The 25,561-nt window shown below is 42.3% G+C and overlaps 2 protein-coding genes across 3 annotated transcripts in view; both read left to right on the top strand.

Annotated features, from left to right (window-relative positions):
• LOC112550281 (cortactin-binding protein 2-like) overlaps window positions 1–22,616 on the top strand; it is a 78,491-nt gene extending 55,875 nt beyond the window's left edge. Inside the window, exons 6-7 of the mRNA XM_025204160.1 lie at window positions 15,822–17,478; window positions 22,508–22,616. Coding sequence (XP_025059945.1) covers window positions 15,822–17,478; window positions 22,508–22,515 — 1,665 coding nt within the window. The 3' untranslated portion in view covers window positions 22,516–22,616. The remainder of the gene's footprint in view (window positions 1–15,821; window positions 17,479–22,507) is intronic.
• The window catches only part of CTTNBP2 (cortactin binding protein 2), a 71,710-nt gene continuing 63,330 nt past the window's right edge, over window positions 17,182–25,561 (top strand). Inside the window, exons 1-2 of one of the 2 annotated variants that reach the window (XM_025204154.1) lie at window positions 17,182–17,315; window positions 23,346–23,549. In XM_025204154.1, the coding sequence (XP_025059939.1) occupies window positions 23,375–23,549 (175 nt within the window). In that variant the 5' untranslated portion in view covers window positions 17,182–17,315; window positions 23,346–23,374. Of the gene's footprint in view, window positions 17,316–22,614; window positions 23,550–25,561 lie in introns of those variants that run through there. The other variant, XM_025204153.1, reaches the window with a different exon arrangement.

Raw genomic sequence — 25,561 nt, 5'->3', positions numbered from 1 at the left:
AGTACAGTGGGGGTGGGGAAAGGGGAGAGATGGGGAGAAGTGGAGTGGGTGGGAGAGGCAGTGAGGGCTTGAGGCTGCAGGTGAGGAGTGGAGGCTGGGGTGCAGAAGTAGCACGGGGCAGGCAGCACCTGCGGCTCCAGCCACGACCCAAGGTTGGGACTGGAGCCACAGCAGCTGCCTTCACTCCCCCACATTGTACTTGATTGTAAGATGAGGGGCTTTCCCTCTCACCTTATGTTAACTATGGGGAGGTTGGGAGGGGGCGGGGAACAGACCTCACTTTTTAATCAAGTCAATATGATATTCTCCAAGCCAAAGATCAATTTTGTTTTCAGAAATCTTCAACTAGGAGTTTGGCTATTTTTAATATGAAGTATGTGGAAAAATTACCATTATAAATATAATTTTGCCATCATTTGACCTGCTTGTGCTACCCGAATGTTTTGGGATAGAAAGCTAAAACTCAACAGAGACATGTTTTCCATAGTGCAGATGGAGTTTCTTGTCACCTTTCATACTTACTGGAGAACAGTGGAGATCTGTCTGATGAAGATAATCAAACTGTTCTAATTAAAATGAAAACTGTTTTCCCATAGTACTGTATGTAGTGGTGGATATTTTGACTTCTTTAAATTACCTATCAGGATGACTCCTATTTAAGAGGTCATGAGCAAGGATTTATTTAACATTTAAATAACCATCCATTAGGACTTTGTTAAAACATGAACCCTTCTAGAAGTTTTAGACTCTATACTATTTAATTAAATCCTGCTCTCTGAATAATGGGTCTTTTTCTAAGTCATTGAGGTCTGTGCTACATAACCAAGATGTAATACAGTATTTTGTGGTGCAGTGTCATCTAAAACATGTATATCATTCACAACATTTCTACTGGAGGTTTAGTAAAATACATCTGAAAAAAAATCTTCTCTCCAAATCCCTCTATCTCAAAAGATTTGAGCCTTTTTGCAGACCAGACTCCTTTTTAACTGTTACCACCATATGGTTGACTATTTTGGTTTATTGAGTCCAGTGGGACTATTCATATAACAATTCACCAGTGTCAGTGAGCAGTTGGTATGTGTCCTGAAGTAATTAAACGTACATTTCAAAGTGTTTGTAATTTCAGATATAGCTCTAGCATTCTCACATATTGTAGAATAATAAAATATTTTACTGTAGGCATTTCAGTTTGGAAGTAAAGGATATAGTATTTTTACTTTTCAGAAGGAAATGTGTTTTAATAAATCATAATTTTAGGAAAAAATACTTCAATCATAATTTATCTGACAGTTTGACTTAGAGGTGTCTGAATTGTATGAAGCTCCTTTTTAAGTAGACATTTAACTTATACACTGAAATGTAATAAAATTTGACTTTCCTAACGTGTATATAAAGTATGACCCTGGAAATTGTCAGTGTAGTCCCTATTTTTATTTAGTGTTGAGAGAGAAGAATGTTTAGATGAAGAGTGTTTGAAAACCAACTTGCTGAAGTTAAACAGGAAATTTTCCTGGGTCAATGCCATCACTTTCTGGAGAACCTATCCTTTCATATATACTTTGCAAAAGAGTCATCAGTTAAATGGTAAAACTACAGCCTAAACAGAGCAGTTTCTCAGGCCTTCCAAGCTCTGTTTCTTAAGGATTGCCTTCTATGTGGCAATCCTTAAGAAATACTCTCCTCTCAACCCTCCTTTACCCAAAAAATGTCCATCCCCTCAAAGTCAGTTTCTTCTTCTCAACCTTTCAAATCCATCCATGGGAGAGTTAATGAAATTATTTTGGGATGCACCATTGACTTGGTTAACTAATCATTAGGTATATATTCCTCTTCCCCCTCAGTTTCCTTTTATAAGGAGGTAGAACCAACTGTTGGCACTGGAATTGTGACCTTATTCCAGGCGGACCCAAACCCTCAGACCTACCACAACTTCTTCCATTCAATAATAGGCAAATTTTATTGATACACAGTGATAGCAGATAAGAGTAATGCAGGCAAGGTAAGCAAAATACCACTCTTCCCCTTTCCCCCTCCTCCCCACCCCTTCTGATTTTATATCTGCCAGACCTAAAGCTGTCACAGAGGGAAGGATACATCTGGCCAATATGTGAGCTTCACTCTGTGGTTCATTCTTGAATGTCAGATGCCTGGAGGTCAAGGGCCATGGCCCAACTCCAACCCTAACCCCAAGTGGGGTGGGTGAGACCGGCTTGGTGGTGTGCCCTCTGCTCATGGTGGCCTCAAAATCCACCTTCTCAGGGACCTTTTGCTACTCTGAAAATCCTTCCTTTTATATCCTTTCCCTCTTCTGATGACTCTTCATTTCCAGGTACCATTGATTGGTGTCCCTATGGTAGTCAAACTATCCACGTTCTGTCCTGTCAGCATATTTCTTTGTTTCAACAAACCCATCATATGCACACATCTTAATTTGGTCATATACTGGTGTCTTAATTTGGGCATGTTTCAGCCTCCTAATTTGGTCCATCCACCAAAACTGGAAATCTCTAGGGGCTCTGCAGCTGGTCACTGTGACCTAGCCAATGCGCCACGCCTATCTTGTGTTATGGATTTTCAGGGAACAGTGTATAAATTCCCAGTCTGTTTATGCCCACTTGTCCATTGGCCTCAGAAAGGGTCTGCCTTGAAGGAAACGTTGTCACAAACAGGCTTTTAAAAACCAATTAACCCCTGCCATTCCCCTGGACCATTGTTCTAATGCATATCTACTCCACCTATAAGCCAATTCCTAAAGGCAAATCTCTACATATCTTTTGTTTGTTTGTTTTTTTAGCCATCATCTACTCCTTTGTCTGTTTTTTTTTAAGCTGATATTTTGACAGGGAATAGGATTGGGGAGTGACCTTTTGCTTCCGGTGAAACTGGAAATTGTCCTGTATAGGAACTGAAGACCAACTCTATTAACAAGGAGGGTATCCCTCCACTTATTCATATTTCTTTCCTTTAAATTGAAAGAAATGATACAATTTTTCACAATATGTAAAAATATATTTTTGCAATAAAGAAATAGAAGAAGTTTATCTTTGGCTTTTAAAGAGTTGAAGACCCTTTAGCCAAAACAATCTTTTAGAAGCAAATTTGGTTGAGAGAATTCTTTTGCTGCAACCTAAGAATTAACACTGACTTAACGTGTCAGATATAGCTACTGCTACTTGATAACTCAACGTAATTAGATCATGACACCTGAAACCAAACTTTCATCTTACTTTATTTACGTACATTTTGCCAAGTCATTACAGTGATCATGCTTCATTTCAGCAATCTGAGTTACAGCATTAGAATAAAACTTATATCTGATTGGATTAAATGGTTCTTGGTGTTAATATGACTTGAACATTGGGAGCAATGCCACAAACTTTTATCTTTGGTTTACAGTATTCACAAGTCAATTATATATGAATAGTAGCATTTACTATTAAAGAGTTGTTGTTCACCTTTTCTCTTGAATACTACTTTGCTATGGAGGGCTTGATTCTGCATTCAGGAGTGTCTTGAAATGTTCTGAATATCAGAGGGACCCATTGACTTCACCAGGAGTTGGCACATTACTGGGTGAAGGCCAGCATGAGGATCAGTAATAGTCATGTATCTGATTTATTTTTAATTTGAATAATAAGAGTGGATTTTAAAAAATGAGGCCTGGGGGCTCTGGTCAAACCCTTCTTTCTAAAATACCTGAGGGCTTCATAATGGAATCAGTGGGACATCCAAAGTCATAGGTTGAGATTCTTCTTTGCATTCAGATGGAAGGGAAAAGGATGGGAACTAAGGTAGTCTTCAGTCAGAACTAGAAGATATTAAAGAAGTTTAACTGGGGCCTGGAGAGATTCCCTATGGTCCTGTTTAAGTCATGGTAACCTTCTTTTCCAACATGATCGCTATTCCAGAGCTTCTGATTGGATCCTTGGAGGTTAGATTTATCCATGTCCTATACATATTACCTTTTCCCTGGAAGCTGAGGGAAGAGGAACAGGATAGATCAGTCTGAATAGAACTTGCATAAATACTTTTCCCCCTTAGCACCCACTCTCTGATACTGTGAGAAACTGGATATTAAGATAGATTGTACCTGTGGTCAGACTCAGTATAGACATCTCTTATGTTCTTTGAGCTGGGTCTCTGTGAGTCCCTTCACACACTCAGGCTATTTTATCCAGCATAAAGCAGGAAGAGAACGAGTGCGGATCAGGATCACGCCAAAAGGAACTTAACTATACAGTGAACAGAAACTGAGATTTTTAAAGTTAACAAAGGGCAAATTGAGCATGATTTAGTCCTTTGTAATCATGGAAAGAGAGAATGTTTTAGTATTACAATATGAGGTGGAGGGGAAGGAAAGATAGAAAATAATCTTCTATTATTATTGTCAAGCGTAGAAGCAAATGGGACAAAGGACTGCCCCCTTCCCAAAAAACTTTACAAACCAGGGACTGAGACAAAAGACAGTGATATAGACCAGGGGTAGGCAAAATATGTCCTGCAGGCCAGATTCATCCCTCCAAGCCATTCTATTCAGCCTGCAGGGCCCCTAAAAAAATATAAAATTGATTATTATTTATCTGTCCAAGCTGACAAAGCTCCAGCAGCAGTAGGACCCAGGGGCAGCAGCAGCAAGGCCTGACCAGCTCCACCTCACCCTCAGCCCTTCCCCCAGCCCCCTCCTCTCCAACCCTCAACTGGACAGGGCCTGGCGACCCTGGGGCTGTTCTGCCTGAGAGTGCAGTCAGGTAAGAAAAGCGGGGAGGGGAGTACCCCTGAGGATGGCCCTAGTCTGCGGGGGCCCGGCTGGCTCTTGCTGTTTTCTGCAGTCCTAGCCATGCAGCTGGGAACCGCGCGCTGCTGAAGCGACAGGCGGACAGGCAGGGGACATGGAAGAAGCAGTCTCTGCAGCAGGAAGGTGGGGATATGTTGGTGGCAGCAGCAGCAGGCAGGGGTGAGTAGCAGTGAGTGGGCGGGCAGGAGCGCAGCAACAGGTGGGCTGGAACACACCAGGACCATGGGATCTGCACTGGTAGGGGCCCAGCGTGGGAGCGGTAGGAGTGCGGAGCCCGGGGTGGAAGGGGCTCTAAGGAGCCGAGCCAGTTCTGCCCTTCTCCCTGCTGGCGCAGCAGGAGCCGGTGCAGCCCCCACAATTCCAGGCTGGCTCCATATAGTGCTGGCCAGACCAGGCTGGCTTCAGCACCATGCAATTCCCAACTATGTTGCAGTAGATGTTTGATTTTTAGAATATAATTTTTTTTTCTGGTTTCAAGATAGCAACCCCCTTGCAAAAAGAACTTCTGGGGGCCAGGTGAGGGACTTCTGGTGGCAAAGGTCAGGGGCTATGGGGCGGGACTTCTGGTCCCAAGATGGCAACCAGGGTGTGGGGCCCCTGTCAAGGAGCAGGGCTACCCATGCGGCCCTCAACAGCTTGCCAAAACTTGTTAAGTGGCCCTCCAGCCAAAAGAATTGCCCACCACTGGTATAGACCCACAGGGGATTACAAAAGGACCAGATGAAAATATTGGTCAGCCTGACAGATTGTGGTATCAGTACTTTAACTTTTCAGTAAATGTAACTTTTTTCAGGATTAGTTTTTGAAGGGGGCAGTGGGGGAAGAGCGCCATGGCTAGTAAGTATATAGAAGTGAAATTTGAAGAAAAAATATGAAGTGACATTCCATGTATAACTGGGGAGCATTTCCCAAGCTTGAGGGGCAGTATGCATAAAAAAGGAGAAAGCAACAAAAAAAAACCCACACTTGCTTTAAATTTTAACAGGTGGGTGATGAAGGCTGATATCCCAGGCCTGTTATATTCAAGAGTCAAACCTTCATGATACTGAAGGAGAGAGAATTGGTAATCTGAAAGTAGATGGTCAACTGTACAGAAATTTTCTTTAAATTCTCCATCTTAATGTAAACACTGCCATAAGTTGCACCAACATAAATGCATTGTGTGTCCATCCTCTAAGCCAGTAATTCTCAACTAGGGTGCCTTGACATCCTTTCAAGGGTGCCGCACAGTGTTAGAACTGTTGGGCATACAAATATGCTTCACAAGGTAAACCCATAGATTTCAAATAGGAATCCATAGTGTTAAAAACGTTCTGACCTGTTATGGTCTTCATTGAGTTCTTTGCAACAGAAAAATTACTCTGATAGTTTTTCCATAGTCAAAAACGCAAGTGAAAACTAAGCTGGCATTTTTCAAGAAGTACCTTGAGTCTAATAACAGGTGCCACAAGTCAGATGAGGAGTGCCTTGAGTATAAGACATTGAGAACCACTGCCATAAACTTTTTACTCTTTCTGAGATAACACATTGTTACGTCCAAAAGTGGAAAGTAATGGGAGAACAGGGTAGGGACAGAACATATGCCATCTCATCTTTTGCTTTCCCATTCAAAGAGGTTACCCCTAGAAGAGACAGTGCTCAACAAGTTAAAGCAATGCTGCTCCCTTTTGGCTCCCATTTTCTTATTTCATCAGAGAATGAGCAAGACCATAAAGAATGGTTTAAATAGTCAGTCTATTGCATTCTTCCCACAAGAACATACCCTGTCTTTATACAGGGTTTGACACCACCTGCCCCTAATGACTACCTCTCTCCTTAGAATGACTCGCAGTCTAGTAATGGCATCTTGTTGTCTGTGGTGGTGTACTTCAAGTAAGTGGGGTTCTCAGCCAGAAGTGTTCTTTATTAATCTAAAAAAAAAAAAAAAAAAGTTCAAGATTTCACTTCCTGCATATCTGTCTGCATGCTGGCATCTTTAGTTCTTAAATATGGCTTGTTTTAAATATGGGGGGGGAGGGGGAAGGTTTGGATTAGTGACCATCAGCACAATTCCCAGACCATTTGCCTGAAGAAGAATATGAATGTTACCTAACCATCAAAATAAGTGTTTATTTGGAAGAGGAGAGGCTTCTAAAATGTACTTCTGGTAGGGGTACAGGTTGTAATTTTTATCTAATAATTTAGAATCATAGAAAATTAGGGTTGGAAGGGACCTTAGGAGGTCATATAATCCAATCCCCTGCTCAAAGCAGGACCATCCCCAATTAGATCATCCCAGCTAATGTTTTGTCTAGCCCGGTCTTAAAAACCTCTAAGGATGGAGAGTCTACAACCTCACTGGGTAACCTGCTCCAGTGTTTTACTACCCTTCTAGTGAGAAAATTCTTCCTAATATATAACCTGAACTTCCCTTACTGTAGCTTGAGACTGTTGTTCCTTGTTCTGTCATCTAGCACTGTGAAGAAAAGCCAAGCTCCATCCTCTTTCAAACCTTCTTTCAGATAGTTGAAGGCTGCTGTTAAATCCCTTCTCAATCTTCTCTTCTGTAGACTAAATCAGCCCAGTTCCCTCAGCCTCTCTTCAAAAGTCATGTGCCTTCACATCCCTTGCTAGCTGCATCTCCAATTGCGCTTTGGCTGACCTGACTTCATTTCAGAATGCCCAAGCAGTACCCTGATACTCCTTCCTAGTCGTTTGTCCCTGTTTTTCCTTTTTGTAAGCTCCCTTTTTGTGATTTTCATTTACTGAAGAGTTCCTTGCTAAGCCAAGCTGGTCTGCTGTCATACTTGCTAGTCTTCCTGTACATTGGGATGGTCTGTTCCTGCACACACAGTAAGGCTTCTTTAAAGTACAGCCAGCTGTCGTGGACTCTTCTCTCCTTCTGACTGGCCTCTGAGGGAATCCTGTCCATGAATTCCTTGAGCAAGTCGAAGTCTGCTTTTCTGAAGTCCAGGGTCGTTACTCTGCTGCTCTCCATCCTTCCTTTCCTCATAATTCTGAAGTCAACCATCTCATGGTCGCTGTTGCCCAAGTTGCCATTTACTAGTACATTCCCCACCGATTCTTCCCTGTTTGTGAGCAAAAGGTCAAGGAGGAGTGGGTCAAGAAGTGCATGGCCCCTATGAATAAGCATCTTCCTGACACAACTAGCACATAAAAACATGTTGATCAGTCTTCATTTATTCTTTTGTCCACTCCTTTTGTTCAGGTTTGATGACTGTATATGTAAGGGTGATATTTGAAGAACAAGACAGAACTGAATCTTGTTAAAGATCAATTACTAGTTTAACATTTTTACTACTCCTGGAAAAATATTTACAGGCTACTGAAAGTTCAGTGCTTACAAACCTGAAGCTTTCATTTTGACTTCTGTAGGAAATGTGTTGTTTTCTTTCATAGGTTTATAGTAATGTAGGACTGAAAGGGCCCTCACAAGATTATCTAATCCAGCCCTCTGCTCAAGGCAGGAGCATCCCTGACTACACCATCCTAGCTAAGTATCTGTCTAATCTGCTCTTCCAAGTATGTGGGCTTACAAGGATGTGGACTTCTACAATTTCTCTAGGTCAGTGGTGCTCAACCTTTTGGCCCTGTAGGCCAGATGAGTGGCACGAGGCCTGTCTCCTGGCCAGATCAGACAGTACAGGCAGCCACTGTCCCCTTCTATGCACTGTGTGCCACAATTGGGTCTCAGGGGCCCAGCACCACCCTCCAGCCAGAATTTGGGGGCTTGGCATCACCTTCTCCTACCCCACGTACAGGGATTGGGCTTGGCATCACCTTCTCCTACCCCACATACAGGGATTGGGTCCTGGAGGCCTGACACGACCCCCTTCCACCAGGATTCATTCCTGGGGGCTCAGTGCTGCCCCCTTCCTGCATCAAGATTGGCTTCTGGGGGCCTGATGCCTCGCACCCTGCAAACCAGGATTGGGTCCTGGGAACCTAGCACCACCCACTACTACCAGAATTGGGTTGTGGGGGCCTGGTGCCATCAGTGCCTACCTACCCATGCAACAGAATTGGGTTTAGGGGCCCAGCACCACCCCTTCCCATCCCCTGCATGCCAGGATTGGCTCCTGGGGGCCCAGTGCTGCCACCACCCAGCTATGCGCACTGGGATCAGTTGCCTGATCCAGCATGCAGAGCCCAAGGCTTCTCATGGATCTGGAAATTTGGCATCAGGGGAGCAGTGCCACCACTCCCCTGCTACCAAATTTCCAGACCCGTGGGGAGTCCGCAGGCTGGAAGACCTGGCCCCACAGGCTAGAGGTTGAGTATGCGTGCTCGACATAGCCTATTCCAATGGCTGACCATCCTCATAGAGAGTTTATCCTAATCTCCAACCTAAATTTCTATTGTTGCAGCTTGAGGCCATTGCTCCTAGTCCTATCCCCTATGGTCACAGAAAAAAAAGACCCATCTCTATCCTCTCTGTAATCATCCTTCAGATATTTAAAAACTGTGATCAAATTCCCTCTCAGTCTTCTCCAGACTAAATAAACGCTAGTTCTTTCAGCCTTTCCTCATAAGTCTTGTCTTCCAGGCCCCTAATCATTTTTGTTGCTCTGCCCTAGATGCTTTCTAAACTGTGTACATCCTTCTTGAACTGTGGATGTATTACTGGACATTATTACTCCAGGTGAGGCTTCATGAGTCCTGAATAGAGCAGCAGAATCACTTCCCTTGATTTTCAAGTAATGGTCCTGGTAATACAACCTAATAAGTTTTTGGCTTTTTTTTTTTTTTTTGCAACAGGAGGACACTTAGCACATGTTTTGCTTTGCTGAAGTACTACTGTCTGCTATACAGATTAACAAACAACTGATCCACAAATGGCAACAGCCAACAACAACATTCATAACAGAGATCTCTTGGAGTAACTGTTTCACTTCGTACTTCTGATAACTATATAAGCAAAGAAGGAACTCATGGTAAAACTAGACAATAAAATAATACTAATTTGAGAGTAGTAAGAAGAGATTGTACAACAAATGTATCACATATGAACTATAATATTGGGTACCAGATGGCCCAGGGGATTGGTAAAGAGAAAGGCAATATCCCATCTCTAGTTGGTGCTTCAATTTTGGCCTATTCGGGAGGGAAAAAAGCACAACAAACGTGTCACAAGTCGCCTACTATTACCTAAATGATGGTATCCCATGTCCTTCCCTACCAGGAAACTGACAGTTTCTTGGACAGCTTCGGAAGTGCTTTTCCTTGCTCTTGTATGTGCCCATCTTTCATTTTTATTACATTGATACAAATTTTTGTATGAAAGGTAACTTAAAAACATTTTCTTGCAGTGTTATATTATTACCCTCCCCAACAAATTTACCTAAAATCATAAGAGAAATAAAACCTGCATCACAGCAGAGAAGGAATGAAACAGTGAGAAACTCTGCAGGTCTAAGATTTATTCCATTCATAGTAGTTTTTTCCTTAGGCTAAATTTTTTCCCTAATGCAAGCACAGTTCAGATACACATATAACTCTGAAAAGGGAAAGACAGACATTTCTGGAAATGACAACTTTAAGAAACACTGTAAATTTTTCCACTGATAAAGTATGGATGTCTCATTTAGTTATAAGTCTAAGATCCTGGTGTTGCTTTACTTGTAAAATTTTCCTTGGTTTTATTAAAGAGAAAGAAGCAAAGGATGATATCTGTAAAATGTCTAAGTAATCAGGTTGTTATAAAGTTTGCTTTGCAGGGCACAGTAGTCATCCTGGGGGTAATTAAGAGAAAGATAACTGAGTTTTGACTCAATTTCCCCTATCAAGGGGGTATGCAGAAGCTAAACTTCACACTTAAAGTTTTTGCAGTGATAGGGCCATTATAATGATTTTACAGCAACATCCATGGTCATGCAACCCATCCTGTGTAATTTAATTGTCCCAATCCAGTTTGTCCTTCATTAAAAGCAGCATTCAGTGGCAACATAAAAAGGAAAATATAACTGGAAAAGATGCCAAAGGGGTTGAAGAGCGAGGCTGAATCAGGGATGGGCAAAATATGGCCTGCCAATTGATTGTATCTGGCCCGCAGATAAGTTTTGGGTAGATGGCCCTGGGCAGCTTCTGGCAGCAAGGTAGAGGTGCCATGTGGCTGTGCAATGTCTCCAGTCAAACACCCCACCATCCCATCTCACCCCACCCTGGCCAATCCCTGCTTGGAGTCTTTGCATCTGCAACTTTAACCCACATGCAGCCGTGGGGAGTCAGAACTGGGCATGTGGGAGTTGCTATGATACACACCAGCCAAGTATCTGGTGCTGGAGCACGTGTCCCGCTTGCCAGAGGTGCTGGGCACTGAGCTGTAGTGGCTGTCGGAGTGCTTTGGGCCAGAGGTGGTGACCAGGCCGGTGCAGCATGTGGTGCAGGTGCTGGAGGCACTGGTGGGTCCTTTGAGCCTGAACCCAACCCAGAACCCCAGCCCAGCAGCTGCTTAGACCTGGTCAAGGCACTGCTGCAAGTGGCACAGAGCCTGCACGGGGAGCAGGGAAGTGAGAGGGTTTGAGGGTTCCCAGTGAATCAGTTGGATGTAGGGCAACTTGTGCATCCTCCAGCTGCCCTGTGCCTCCTTCCCACCTCCCCACAGAACCTACCTAGCTGGGTGATGGGGTCAGTGCATGGCCCAAGCAGAGTTTTCGGGTGCAGGAACAGAGCAACAGTCGCCCGAGCCCCACCAGCAACCAATGCATGCTCTACTGGTGGGGAAGGGACTGGGAATCCCCAGCTGCAGCTCCAAGGACCTATGCATCAGGTGTCTGGAGGGCCCTGGAGAGGACACCATGAGCTGGGCAGGGCAGGTACACTAATGCTGGAGCTGCCAGACAAGGCTGGCAGCCAGGGTATGGAGAGCCTGGCCGGGCCCAGAGAAGGCCTAGTGGTGCCTGGCTGGGCTGTGGGGAGAAGCTCCTACTTCTGCTGCTTCTCTGGTGTAAGCACCAGCCCAGCTGTGGGGAGCTCGTGTGTGTGTGCACCCTTGTGTGGGATGTGCATGCACAGCCCTCAACAGCTTACCAAAAGTCATTAAATGGCCCTCCAGCCCAGATAATTGCCCACCCCTCACCTGAATCCTTATATTAATTTCTCTGCAAACATGTGACAGATAGTATGAGTCATCACTAATGTTCTGACTTCAGTCTCCTGGGCAGCTTATCAGACCTAGTGTTGGTCAAGTATGTCTTACAAATTTTTTTTGTTAACCAGTCATTCAAATGCACAGGTACTTTTGCAGCAAGTGGAAATGCTAGCAGGGGTGAGTGAGGCAGTTGACACATATATGAGGCTGCCTAAGGAAAATGTCAAGTCATTAGTGTCATTGATATGCAAATGAAATGCTTTCTAAAATAGGAGGATTTACACCGCTTTTCTAGTGCTTCCCCAGGATAGTATCTTAAAGCAACTTGGCTGAAACACAGAAGGCAAAACAGTGAAAATAGTGGTGATGTTTGTATGAGGAAATGCATCATATCATGGAGAGAGAACTTTCTGAAATTTAAACCTGATTTCTTTTTGCTCAGTCTTGTACCTCACTGAAGTCAGGTCCTTCTGACTTAAGTAGGGGTATAATCAAGCTCATTAAGAGTTTGTTGCAGCAGAAATCAGATGACATGTTTACCAGTCCCTAAATATGAACTGGATTGGGACTGAGCATATCATTCCCAGTGGTGGGTTTTTTGACCCTGGAATACTTTCATCTGCTGATACTACAAAGCCTGAATTTGTTATTCTTTATAGACAGGATTTAGGACTGATCCATTTAAGAGGGATGTGCACTTTAAGAGGGATGTGGACAGCATCGAGAGGGTCCAGAGGAGGGCCACTCGCATGATCAAGGGACAGCAGGGCAGGTCCTATGAGGAAAGGTTACGGGACCTGAACCTGTTCAGCCTCCAGAAGAGAAGGCTGAGGGGGGATCTTGTGGCCTGCTATAAACTAGTCAGGGGGGATCAACAGGCACTGGGGGAGTCCCTGTTCCCCTGAGCGCCGCCAGGAGTGACCAGGAATAACAGTCACAAGCTGGCGGAGGGAAGGTTTAAGTTGGACATCAGGAGGCGCTACTTCACGGTCAGGGCGGCTAGGGTCTGGAACCAGCTTCCAAGTGAGGTAGTGCAGGTTCCCACCCTGGGGGTTTTTAAGAGGAGGTTAGATGACCATCTTGCTGGGGTCATTTGACCCCCAGTACTCTTTCCTGCCATGGCAGGGGGGCAGACTAGATGATCTGCCCAGGTCCCTTCCGACCCTAGAAACTATGAAACTATGAAACATTTAGTCAGGCTTTCTCCTGAGACAGGCAGTGACAGCATTTAATCTCTTTTTAAACTTTCTAAATGTGTTTTTGCTCCAGTGTAAAAAAGGGGGAAAGTTGACTGATAGTTAGGGTGACCATATGTCCTGGTTTGGTCAGGACAGCCTCATATTTCATAGGCTTTCCCAGTGTCCCCATCAGTTGGTGAAAATGGAATCAAAAGTCCCAGATTGGCACCAACCCACCCGTACTGCTTGCCCCAGCGTCTCCATTGGCTGAAGACGGGGGTGTGGGCTGACCTGGGCACCACTCCTCCTGCCTGAGGCAGGGATTAGCTGTGGGGAGAAGAGGGAGCAGTGTCCCAGATTTCCTTAGAAATAATATGGTCACTATATTGGCTAGTGGACTTTTATTAATTAAAACAGTGACACTCAGTCCTGACTGGCTCTGAAGCCACATGAGTTGTCAGTATTAACCAGAGACACAGTCTAGATTAGGGGTGGGTAAAATACAGCCCGCAGGCTGGATCCAGCCTGTGGAGGGACTTTGTCCAGCCCACGGTGGGTCCCTTGGTCCTGCCTGGCCCAGGTGCCACCTGACTGTGGTGCATCCTGCTGTCCCCTGGACATGCAGCAGGGCTGGGGCAGTTCCATGGCTAGACTGCCTTTCTAAGCAACCCAGGCAACAGCGACTCCTTCCAGCTGCCACCGCCACTGGCCCCAGACCTGCAGTGCCAACGGGGACCTGTGCACATAGCCTCGATCCGTCACGCCCCTCACCTGCTCTGGACTTGCACATCCAGGCTCAGCAGCGGCAGCTGCCAGCCAGAAACTATTGCTCAGCACGGGGGGAAAACAGCTCCTTCCCACACCACTGCTGGGCAGTTCTTGATTCAGTTGTCCGGAACCCGCAACATGCGGGGCTGCCCTGCAGCTCTGCCACCTGAGCTGCCCTGTGACTGCTCTGCACTGTCACCACTGCCACACTGGGCTTCCTAGAGCAGCAGTGATGGCAGCAGACTTGTGGGGCAGCCCTGAGCAGCACAGGCTCTGGGTGACTGCACCAAGAATTGCACAGCAGTGGCGAGGGGGAGGGGGCTTTTCCCCTGTGTCGAGCAACAGTTTTGGCCTGGCAGCTGCCACTGCTAAGCCTGGACAGGTGAGTCCAGACCAGGCACGGCGGTGTGCTGGGTTGGGACAGCGCACACAGATCCCTGCCAGTACCACAGGGCTGGGGTCAGCGGTGGCGGCAGCTGGAAGGAGCTGCCCCAGCCCTGCTGCATGCCCAGGAGGTGGCAGGATGTGCCACAACTAGGTAGTACAAAGCAGGTGCAGAGCAAGTTGGGGCTGCACACTGTTTGCCCTTCAGGCAAAATACTTGCACACTCCTAATCTAGATGACCTGTGGCAAAAACAGTCTACTTCTAAAGGGGGAAAAAAAGCTACAGTATACTTTTTCATATTTGCGTAGCTTGTGCTGTATTATTTGGGATTGGACACAAGAGATAACAAATGCATATAGTAAAAATAAATTTTAAAAAATTTGGTAACTTTTTCTACAGAGGACCTCAGGGGGTAAGTTGGAGAGCCATTTGCAACCCAGCAGACAGGGTCCAAACAAAGATTTTGCTTTGAAAACGATAAATTAGGGCATTTTCCTGAAGTATAAATCATGCTGTATATCATTGCAGCAGTATCTGGCAGGTATCATGTGAAATACTTTCTGGACTTAGCTTTATACAGAAATATGATTGACTGTATTTTTTTCTGGAAAGTCACTACAAGTAATAATGACCTATACTTAGATCCCCCCCCTCCTTTTTGTCTAAAGACAGACATTCAAAAAGCCTGAACCCAAATTGATTCAATTTTAGCAGGTTAATCTAACATGGCTAGGCTAAGTCAGTTTTGTAACTTGACAGACATCCCAGAAATGCAGGCACATGCCTGCAGTGGCTTAGGCTAGAAGCTAGGGGGCACTAGAGCAGCCCTCCCTTCCTTCCACAGCATGGAGCTGAGGGGGACGTGGCCAGGCTCTGTCAGGCTGTGATTTGCCCAGCAGGAAATTAATAACAGTGTTTATCACCCAATTAAGAAAACAACAAAGGGACATTACCCTGCTACTTGTTAATTCTGCCTGTTGATTCTACCTGTTGACTCAGCAAGGACCATAGTCAGCATGTGGTTTGCTAGCTAATACACATACACCTCCTCAGCAAGGCAGAGGTGAGGGGGGAATTCCTGCTTAGCAGGGAGTGGTGAGGGAGGAGCTGTAGCCAGAGAGCAGAGCAGAGGGGAGGGGCCAGCCCTGCTGTGGAGCAGAGAGCCCCACCCAGCCCAGAAACCATGCCAGGATGCTGGGGGTGTCTGGTTTATCTTAAACCAGCAAGGGGTCTGGGACAGACATTGCATAAACCGGTTTGAGCCAATCAGTTAAGTCTGATACTACATTCATCCAGGTTTATCTCATACCAATTTCAGCAATTTTCAAATTGGTTTATGTGCACTGAACATCTGTTCTGTTACAGGTTTAAACCAGTTTCTGATCACTTAAACTGGTTTATGTGTAATGTCTGTCCCTAGCCTTCTTGACAAGTAAGAAAACAGTCCAACATTTATTTTTGTATCAAATGACAGAATACTGCAATTACTTAAACAATCCAGCATATTTTTATAGGTTGAAATGTCAGTGTCATATTTATGTAATGCTATGTTGAAAACCTGTGTTTTGTTAATGATGATTTATCTGTATATTTTCTTACAGTTGGAAATGGAAAAGTCTCAGTTACAGAATCTTGAGCTGGAGCACAAGAAGTTATCTGCTCGTCTTGAAGAAGAACGTGGCAAGAATAAGCATGTAGTTTTGATGCTAGTGAAAGAATGTAAGCAGCTGTCTGGCAAAATAGTAGAGGAAGCACAAAAACTGGAAGAATTAATGTCAAAATTTGAAGAGGAAAAGAAAAAGGCTAATGAATTGGAGGAATCCCTTGCAGCTGAGAAACAAAGAAGTACACAGATGGAAGCTCAAATGGAAAAACAGCTCTCTGATTTTGACACAGAAAGAGAGCAATTGCGTGCCAAACTTAACAGAGAAGAAGCACAAACCAGTGACCTCAAAGAAGAGAGAGAGAAAATGAAAAAAATGATCGAACAGTTGAAAAAGGAAAATAACGGTAAACCCAAACTTTCTCACACCCATAGAAGTAAAGATAGGAGTTTTGTTTCTGTATCTGTTGAAACAGAAGGACCAACTTCTAGAACTGTTGCCTGTCAGACAGATACAATGCTGATGGACCTTAGCTCTGAAAATGTTAGGAAACTGCCTTTGACTGTACCCACAAAGCCTTCAGCAGTAAATCCTCTGGTTTCTGGTAGCACAAAAATGAATGTATGCTCCAATGCAGCATTTGTGAAACCAGTCATTGATAGGCAGTCTTCCTATAGTGAACTGATTGTTCCCCCCACAACTCCTGTTCTAACTCAGAGTGCAAATAGAATCGAGGAAAATGGACCAAGTAGTGATTCATCACCCGATTTAACAAGTAGTACTCCCCCTTTCCCAAATAATGCTCCTCTTTCCATCATGTCACCATCAAGTATGGCATCTCAAAACTACTCGTTAACTTCATCAGTGCATGGTTTACAGTCACCATCTGCCAACACTACTGTGCCTCCCGGTCTAAATCCACGAATCCAAGCAGCTAGATTTAGATTTCAAGCCAACGCTAATGATCAAGACCAAAATGGAAACACTACTCAAAGCCCTCCAAGGGATGTATCCCCAACTAGTCGTGACAACTTAGTTGCCAAACAGCTAGCTCGGAATACTGTTACCCAAGTTCTTTCAAGATTTACAAGTCCTCAGAGTACTGCTACTCTGCGTCCTGGAATCCAACATTCAATGGAAGTTGGCACCTATCCTCCAGTTGGTAGAACAGGTTTAAAGACTCCCAATGTATCAAGAATTGACAGAGGAAATCCTCCACCTATTCCTCCTAAAAAGCCAGGGCTTTCACAAACTCCTTCTCCACCACACCCGCAGCTTAAAGTTATTATGGATAGTAGTCGACCCCCAAATACGGGTGTAAAAATTGACAGCAAAACCATGGTTTCACCTCTTTCCATTTCACACCAAGGAATCAGGGTAATAAATGAGGAAATAATTTCTAAGTCCTCACCTCAGCTGCCACCAAAACCAACTATAGATATATCTGTGGCATCTGCAGGCTGTGCCATACCAGCCATTGCCACATCTCAGGTGGGTTCCTGGCCTTCCCAATTCCCTGGACTGAACCAACCTGCATGTTCAGAAAGTTCCTTTATCATTCCCACCACCATTGCCTGTAGCTCCTCCATAAACCCTGTTAGTGCTTCATCCTGTAGACCATGTGATTCAGACAGCCTCCTGGTAACAGCATCAGGTAAAGGGATTGCTATACTACAAACTGTCTCCCTCTAAGAATGTTCTCTGCTTTTTATCCTGAAGCTATCACTTGCTTTATTTTTCTTTTACATCTTTTCCCTTTAAACTGGTTTACTTTTTCTAAAGTTGAAATTTCCATGTATATTTTTCCAAGTTTCAGGAGTATGGGAATTAATTTGTTTCATAAATGTTTAGCGTTTAGTGAAGATAAAGCAGTTACCTCCTCAAAGAAGTCTAGAGTATTGGTAACTTGAGAAAAAACTGAAGTATAAGCATCATGTTTAGCATCTAACTGTATTTTTGGAGTGTGGGGCAAGCTCAACAGCAGGTGCATGCATCAAAGAGGCTCATCCTCGTCACTCATGCTTTCCTTGACATCTTGCCAGCTTCAAGTTTTCCTTGAGATTAAAATGTTATGAACCAGGGCCCTTCTTCACCTTTGGAACAAGTACAGAATCTTTCACTATTTTTCTTTCCAAATATTCCCCTGTTGGAAAAGGTCAGCACTTCCAATGCAGAAAATGCAGTCCTCCCATTTCCTTCCTAAGGGCTGTGGCACATGTTACACTTGCGGTGCAATTAAGGTGTTAAGCACACCATATATTGTGACTTGCTACATGTGCATCTCAATTTGTGATGTCATAGGGCGAACCAGTCACAAAAATGTCCACATCTATTGTAGAATATCTTTGTGTCTGGCTGGTATGGAGCCTTAAATTGAACATAAGACCAGGAGCTCCTTATGCCAACACAACTCTCCGCTGAGTGTCTGAATGGTATCAGGGCAGCCCCAGGTCTAAAAACTGCACTTACACTAAGGTGCACATGCTGTGGTTTAAAAGCCTGGTGGTTCAGAAACTGGGTTCGAGAAGGCTCTCCCTGGCCCTTCTTCCCCATATCTTCAGCTTTTCAACACCCACATGCAGCCCAGCTAAGCCCTATATGCTGTGATTTAAAAGCTGGGGAAACAGAATCCAGGTCAGGGAGGCTCTTCCCAGCCCTGCTTCCTGTGCTTCTGACTGAAAAACACTATGGTTGCAGCCCAATTAGGCTGCATGGTGGTTTTCAGACCTGGGGCTGCTCTATGACGATCCTAATGCTAGCTGCATGTGAGGATTGGGCTGTCTTGGGATCCAGAACAAACCCACCCTCTAGTAGGCAGGGTATAGCCTTGGCCACAGAAGTCACATGATTGTATGCCCCATCTCAAACATTGTTTATTGGGGCATACAATTCCTCAGATCCCTGTTGTGCTATTATTTTAATGTCTGCCAGGAGCCCAAATAGCACAGGCAGGAGAATCTCTTAAGTGCTGGGGACCCTGTATATGCACACAAAATTCAGGAATATTGAAGATAGTTATGAATTTTGGTGCTATTAGCTTCAGTTCTGAAAGAGTCCTCAAATTCTTCTTATGCTTTGACTCAAACAATACTGTTATAGTCCATATATTCAAAGTTGTCCTCCATGCTTTTCTCAATTTTTACCATTAGCAGTGTCTAACTTACTTAAATTAGGGTGCTGACAGAAATAACAATTGCAATTTTCAAAGGACCAGCTGTACGAACATACATGTCCTTTGAAATGCTCCAGCAGTAGCTAGAACACTCCAAAACAGTACCTCTTGCAGTGAGGTCCTCTAGAATCCCACAGTGCTCAGTTTTCTTCCTGACACCCCCCCCCTCCCCCCCCCGCTGCCCCCCCCCCCCCCCCCCCCCCCCCACTGACTCCACAGGAGAGGGAGGATAATATGATAATGTCTGATAATCTGCCAGGCCATGCAGCCGCAAGATCCCACTCTCTGGTCCTGCACACTCCAGCTGTCAGGGGGCCTGCTGTCACCACGAGTACCGGGCTCTCCAGCATCTCCCCTATACATTTCTCCTCCAGGGAGAGGGACAGAGATTTAGAGGCAGTTTGGACTGGAGAGTGAGAATTCTGGCAACAAAGTCAAGTAGTTTTTGCTGATACTGGTGCCAGGCTCTCTAGCACCTCGGCCCCCACCTCCTTCCTGTTCCAGCAGAAATAGGAGGGTTGAGGCTGGAGAATCCTTGGGGCTGGAGAGCTCTCCCCAGCCTTCCTGTAGCATCCCCTGGCTGGAGAATTTTGAAACCTTCCTGTCAGGGGCACTACAAGGGCTGTACATATGCCCTCTGGCTGAAACTGTTCATTTTTTAAACATTTCCAAGCCCATTCAACTCAAAAATGTCTCAAAATTATTTCTGCCTGCATCTGTAGTTTGGTATTCTCCAAATCTCCACTTGCATCCAGGGTCAATTAGTCTCCATGCTGTTGATGGTTTTTATTTAAACAAGGCAAAATCATTACAGAAATCGGTTACAATTTGTGTGATCTTTCCTAATTGCTATAGGAAAGAGGCCATCTCTACATATATTCTGACAGTTTGAAATACGATGCTTTATTGAGAACCACTTTATGCGAACTGCATGATACTATATCTGGCTCCTTGGATCATTTTCTTGGCATATGTTCATATTATTTCCTTCTTAGAAATCAGATGACATTTGTTTGACATGTAGATATGATCCTTGCTTTGAAAGTGCAGTCTTTTAATTTTCCCATAGAATGCTTAGTGTTTCAGTTTGTATTAACAAGATTTTATCATGAGCTTAAAAATAAGCATACTGAATCTTGTTTGTATGTTATTGAATAGTAAAGGACTGTACAACTTCAGTTCAGCCAGGGGCTGCAGCCTCTGGGCCATGTGCTGCGGGGCTGAGCCCGGGGAATCCCAGCCCTCATTTCCTCCCAAATCTCCCTCCCCTTCTACACAGGCTGCATTAGAGGTGTGTGGGGTGCATGAATGACATGTGGTCCCCTCCCCGGCCCTCCTGAAGCTCTGTGGCAATGGGAGAGGTGACTGCAAGGGCCTGCAGGCCACATGTGTGCCCTTTGCAGGCCACAAATCTAAACTACACTGCTTACAGAAAACCACATAACTTAGATCGATTATACCTCAGGATTTTTGAATGTCAGTACCTAACCCAATTGGACAGCCCTGGTATAGTAAGTAACAATGTACCCCAATCAGAATTTGTTAGTATTCTTTAAAAATATTGCAAACCAAATTAACATATTAACATACATCAATGGTTTTGAATTGTGATGATTTCTTGCTAGTCTGTTCCCTTTTAATATGGATTCAGGAGGATTTATAGAGAATATAATCACTATTTTTTCATTAATGGCACTAATGGATTCAGTTCTTTGTAAGGCCACCATGTTTCTTAAAATAATGCTACATGTAGTGTCATTTTCTAATGAAGTATTTTGGTTCTACTTTTGATAGGTAATAAATCCAGTTTAAAGCAGGTAACTAGTTGTTTCAGTTCAACAACATACTGTTGCTCTTTGTTCTCTTCCTTTGTGAGAAAAGGACCCAAACTTTGTCAGTTGCTTACAAGTTGCACATAAAAAGTGTCAGTAAATGCTTAGTGTTTCTACTCTAATTTTTAAATCCTAAATATCCATAGATGCATGTGCTTAACATAAAAATTATTCTAGACAATTGAATTTCCATACCCCTGGACTTTCTTCCTTCCATCTCCTTGGTTTGTGCTTTTTAAATCTTTTTTCAATCAGAGTATGTTTTTATTCAGTTCATTCTATAGTTGTTAGGGGTTTTTTTTGTTTTGTTTTTGTTTTTTTACCTTTGTATGCGATTGGCTTAGAAGATAAAAGGGTGGTGGGAAAATGGGGAAGATTGATCTAGGCTCTGAAATTAACCATCTCCACATTCTGAAGCTGATGCCAGAAGCTGTGTTTTCTACATCTTTGCCCTTCATTACTGCATGTCTTGCAAGCTTTCATAGATGCATTACATCTGCTAACTTTTGCATATGAAAATACATACCTTATTGACATTTTATAACCCTATTTATGCATTTTCCTGGATAAATATAACTATTATGCTGCTTCCCAGTGATAACGGAAGTTACATTTTGCATTTATTTACATGATTACTTGGTTTTTACTTCTTATGCAGTAGAAGCTTTTCATCCAGTCTTAATCTAGCACAATGAATCTCATCATTTGAGTGCAGCAGTATATTTACCCTTTCAAACAGTTGAAAATGAGAATAAAGCTACCAGATGTCTGTTTCCAGTAGCTTAAAATAAGCATCCTGTTTCTTATATTTTTATTACTTATGCTGAAATGTACTACTTTTAAACAGAAGTAGAATCCTAGAAATACTTGTCATATTTCATAAGGACTGACAGAGTGAATTTTGTGTTCATAGTCAAGTGTTGAAATCCCCCCAAAATATCCAGAAGTTGATCCAATTTAAACAGAATTAATCCCTAACATGAGAGAGCACATTTAAACAAAGAATTGATTTCTAAGGCAGTGTTACACTCAAGAAGCAGAATTTAAAAATACAGTGACCTGTAATGTTAAGACAGATAATACCTTTAAGTTACTCAGCAAAAATATAACACACTGTAACAGTTCAAACACATCTAGGCTTACAAAGTAACAAGCTAGAAAAATGTAAGAAATCAGCTTTTATAAATTAAATTTTTGTCTAGTGTTCATTGCTTCTTGTTTAGACTATACCCTAGTCTAAAGAAATTTTAAAAGTAAAGCTATTAATATGTTGAATAACTTCAAAGTTGCCATTCAGTTAGAAGTAATATACAGAGGGTAACTTTAAATGATACAGGTACATGCCTGTGTCTTGAGATATTTTTGGGGTGTTATCTATATAGAAAAATGTGTTATTTGACAAATTATTGGGAAGTAGTGCAAACAAATACATTGTTGTGGCTATGTACTAGTAGTAAAATTTTCTTTTAAAATTAACCTAATAGTGTGTTCTTCTGACAACAATTAAAGTACTCCAAATTTCAGCATCATATTTGGGATTGGAAGCTGTACACAAACCTCTAGAACAATCTATCCAGATAGGAAAAGTGGTATGGAATTTCTCATTTTCAAAGGGTAAAATATTTATGTATAAATAAAATAACACCTTTTTCAATCCTTTCTCCTATTTTCTTTTGCAGTCTTTTGATCAAGGAAGAGTTCACAAAGTCTTCCATACTATATACAGCAAACTTCATGCTCTTAACAAACTCTCTTCTAAAGCTGCTAAGTGATGATACATGGAACATCTAACAAAGATAACTAAGATTTTTAAAACTCTGTTTTGCAGATCCTTTTTGTTGGATGACTTGAAAGCTTTTGCTAACAATTTTGATGTAATAGCTACTCACTCAGCATTGGTTCATTCCATAAAATTAAGTCGAAATTGCAGTATCTTTTGAGTAAAATCAGATTGTATAATAAGAGACAGTTCAACAGTAACTACACTTCTGCAATTTTTAGTAAACCAAGTCTTTATTTTTAAATAAAGCCGAAGCGATTTGTACTACATTTCTGTCCTATTTGGCCATGATACTCAAATTGAAATATTGTAAGGTTTAAGATTAAGATTTTGAAGAGAAATCAATTTGCAAATGAAAATAAAATAATTAAAACCAAGGCCAGAGCCTATATAATGTTTTCAGTAGCTTTTAAATTTTAGGAGTGAGTATGCCAGAAAATTTGGACTGTGGCAGCTGTTTCATGTTTCCCTAAGTGTGTTTTTGTTAACCCATAATAATAAAATCCTATTAATTTGAGTTAACAAAGAAAATAACTTGACACCACTGTGTGTGTGATTTTAATTATCTTTAGATGTAGGGACAAAAATAACATTGCAAAACTCATGCTAAACTCTAATGGATCCTGTTGAAGAGCCTGTTTGTGGTTTGGGGGGGTTGTATTTTAATAGCTCAGAGAATCGCACAGCTTTAATTTGTTAGTGTCTTCCCTCTTAACTTCTATTGCTTTAACTCGCAGGCTGGTCTCCCTCCCTAACCCCTTTGTTAATGAGTGGTGGTCCTGTCCCCCTGGGTGGCAGGCCCACCCTTCTTCACCAAGCTGCTGCCCAGGGAAATGTCACTTTATTATCAATGCTGCTTAATGAAGAAGGACTGGACATTAATTACTCCTGTGAAGATGGCTATTCTGCCTTGTATTCTGCTGCTATGAATGGACATACAGGTAAGTGATTACAGTTTTGTTGTTATGGCACTTACCTGAAGTAATGGATGCATGTAAAACTTGATAAAATCTGCTTTGTGTCCAATCTGGAGCCTGGTGAAGATAATGGATATGGGCTTTTGATCTGTTATTCTATCAGTAAGAATTTCCATATAATTATAAGCTTGACCAAAATATCATTTGGTATAAACTTATTTGAAGCAGGTTTTTTTCCCCATTATTTTGGATTTTATTTTCTGTATCAAATTAGTTTGCATACTTTTCTTTTTCTAAAGAAGGAAAGCCAAAACTGAGATGTGAAGTTGTTTCAAAAGTATTTGATCATGCATTAAGTTCGTGCCCTACTTATACAGACAGGCATGATGCCAGAAAATCAAAATACTCTATATGAAATCATTTAAATTTGGCCTGAAATGAATTCATTTTTCTTCATCTAAGAGCCCTTTTGTTGGAGCTTAAGTAATGTTAAGATGTTTGTTAACTCTGTTTCTACTAAATAAAAATGAAACAAAAGGATTATGTTGGATTATGTTAACATTTTGTTGGATAAGTTTACAAAATGGTGCAGATTTATTAGTAATGAATAAAAACAGTTCATTGCCCCAAACTGAGAATGATGCTTTAGTAAGTGTGAGTGCCTTTGTCTGCTTAATAGCCACTTTTACAGTTCTGAAGAGAAAAACTGAACCTGCAGTATTGACGTAGACTTCTGCCTGAGAACTCCACATATAATGTGAACCACCCTGTCCTATCTTTAGACATCAGAGTTGAATGATTGATTCAGTTGATATCAATGGCAAAACGTAAACTGATTCCCTTAAGCTACTATTTTATCTCAGGGGAGGGGAGAAGTGTAGTGGATTTAATTTCTACTTACTGCTTTTATTTTGTAGTAGAGCTCTTAAGGAGGTGATTGACAGAAATAGAAATTCCTGATACACTATTTAAAATTTATGTGACATGGTTCTAATTTTGATTTTAAAAAAGCTTTACTGGACTCCTAAAATTGTATCTAGACATCTAAATGGTCTGTTTTTTGAAAAATGCCAACTACCCAGCAGAAACCATTGACTTAAGTAGGAATTTGCTTGTTTTATCCTGGAAATACCAAATCAAGTCACACAGACAGTAGGGATATCATCCCTTTAAATACCTGCTGTAACAACAGTTTTTAAAAGTTGTAGTTGCATATATGCCATTTTGTAAAATAAGGAATATATGCAGTGGTTTCCATTCGACATCTTTTTAGAGACAACTTTATTTTAAAATATTTAGTAACTCATTGAGTTACATTTTCACCATATCTTTAGATACAAAACAGCCTGTGTAAAATAAGATGAATAGGGCAGTAATTTGGCTGATGTTTTCTTAAAAGACAGTATATGCCACTTGAGACCACTGGAAAAAAATCCTAATTTTACAGTTGGTGGCACAAAAATGTCAATGTTTAAATAAAGATATAGTTGTGATTTTTAAGTTGCATTAAGTCCAAACATTTGTATAAATTAAACTTTTCAAAACTATCTTTTCTTTATCTTGATACCTTCTAATAGGTTTGAAAGCGAAAGTATAAAGATAAAACACACTAGAAAACCCTTTAACTGTCTCACTTAACACACTAATAATAGGGCTGATATTGAATCGGAGGAGGAGGAAAATGTTAAGTCACGATTTTTAGGTGAAAAAATTGTTGATTGGGTTGATTTGGATGTTCAGTGGTAGGTTGTTGTCTTTTATAGCTTTTTCCCCTCTCCCTAATAAAGGATCTAACCTGTGAGTTCAATACAGCTGTAACTATTCTATTTCCTCCTTTTAAAGGCCAGGTACAGACATTACACTTTTACCAGTATAAGTGATTGGAAACCAATCTATACTCATAACAGAACAGAAGTTTGAAACACACAGACTAGTTTTAAAATGGCAGAACCCAATCTAAGTTTTGTCGCACCCCTGCTCCCCCACCCAAAGGGCATACATGTATTCTGTTTGCTACTGATCTGAACTACCTCCAC

The sequence above is a fragment of the Alligator sinensis genome, unplaced genomic scaffold (assembly GCF_000455745.1).
Source record: "Alligator sinensis unplaced genomic scaffold, ASM45574v1 scaffold65_2, whole genome shotgun sequence".
Lineage (NCBI taxonomy): Eukaryota > Metazoa > Chordata > Crocodylia > Alligatoridae > Alligator > Alligator sinensis.
This window is presented reverse-complemented; position numbering and strand designations above follow the sequence as displayed.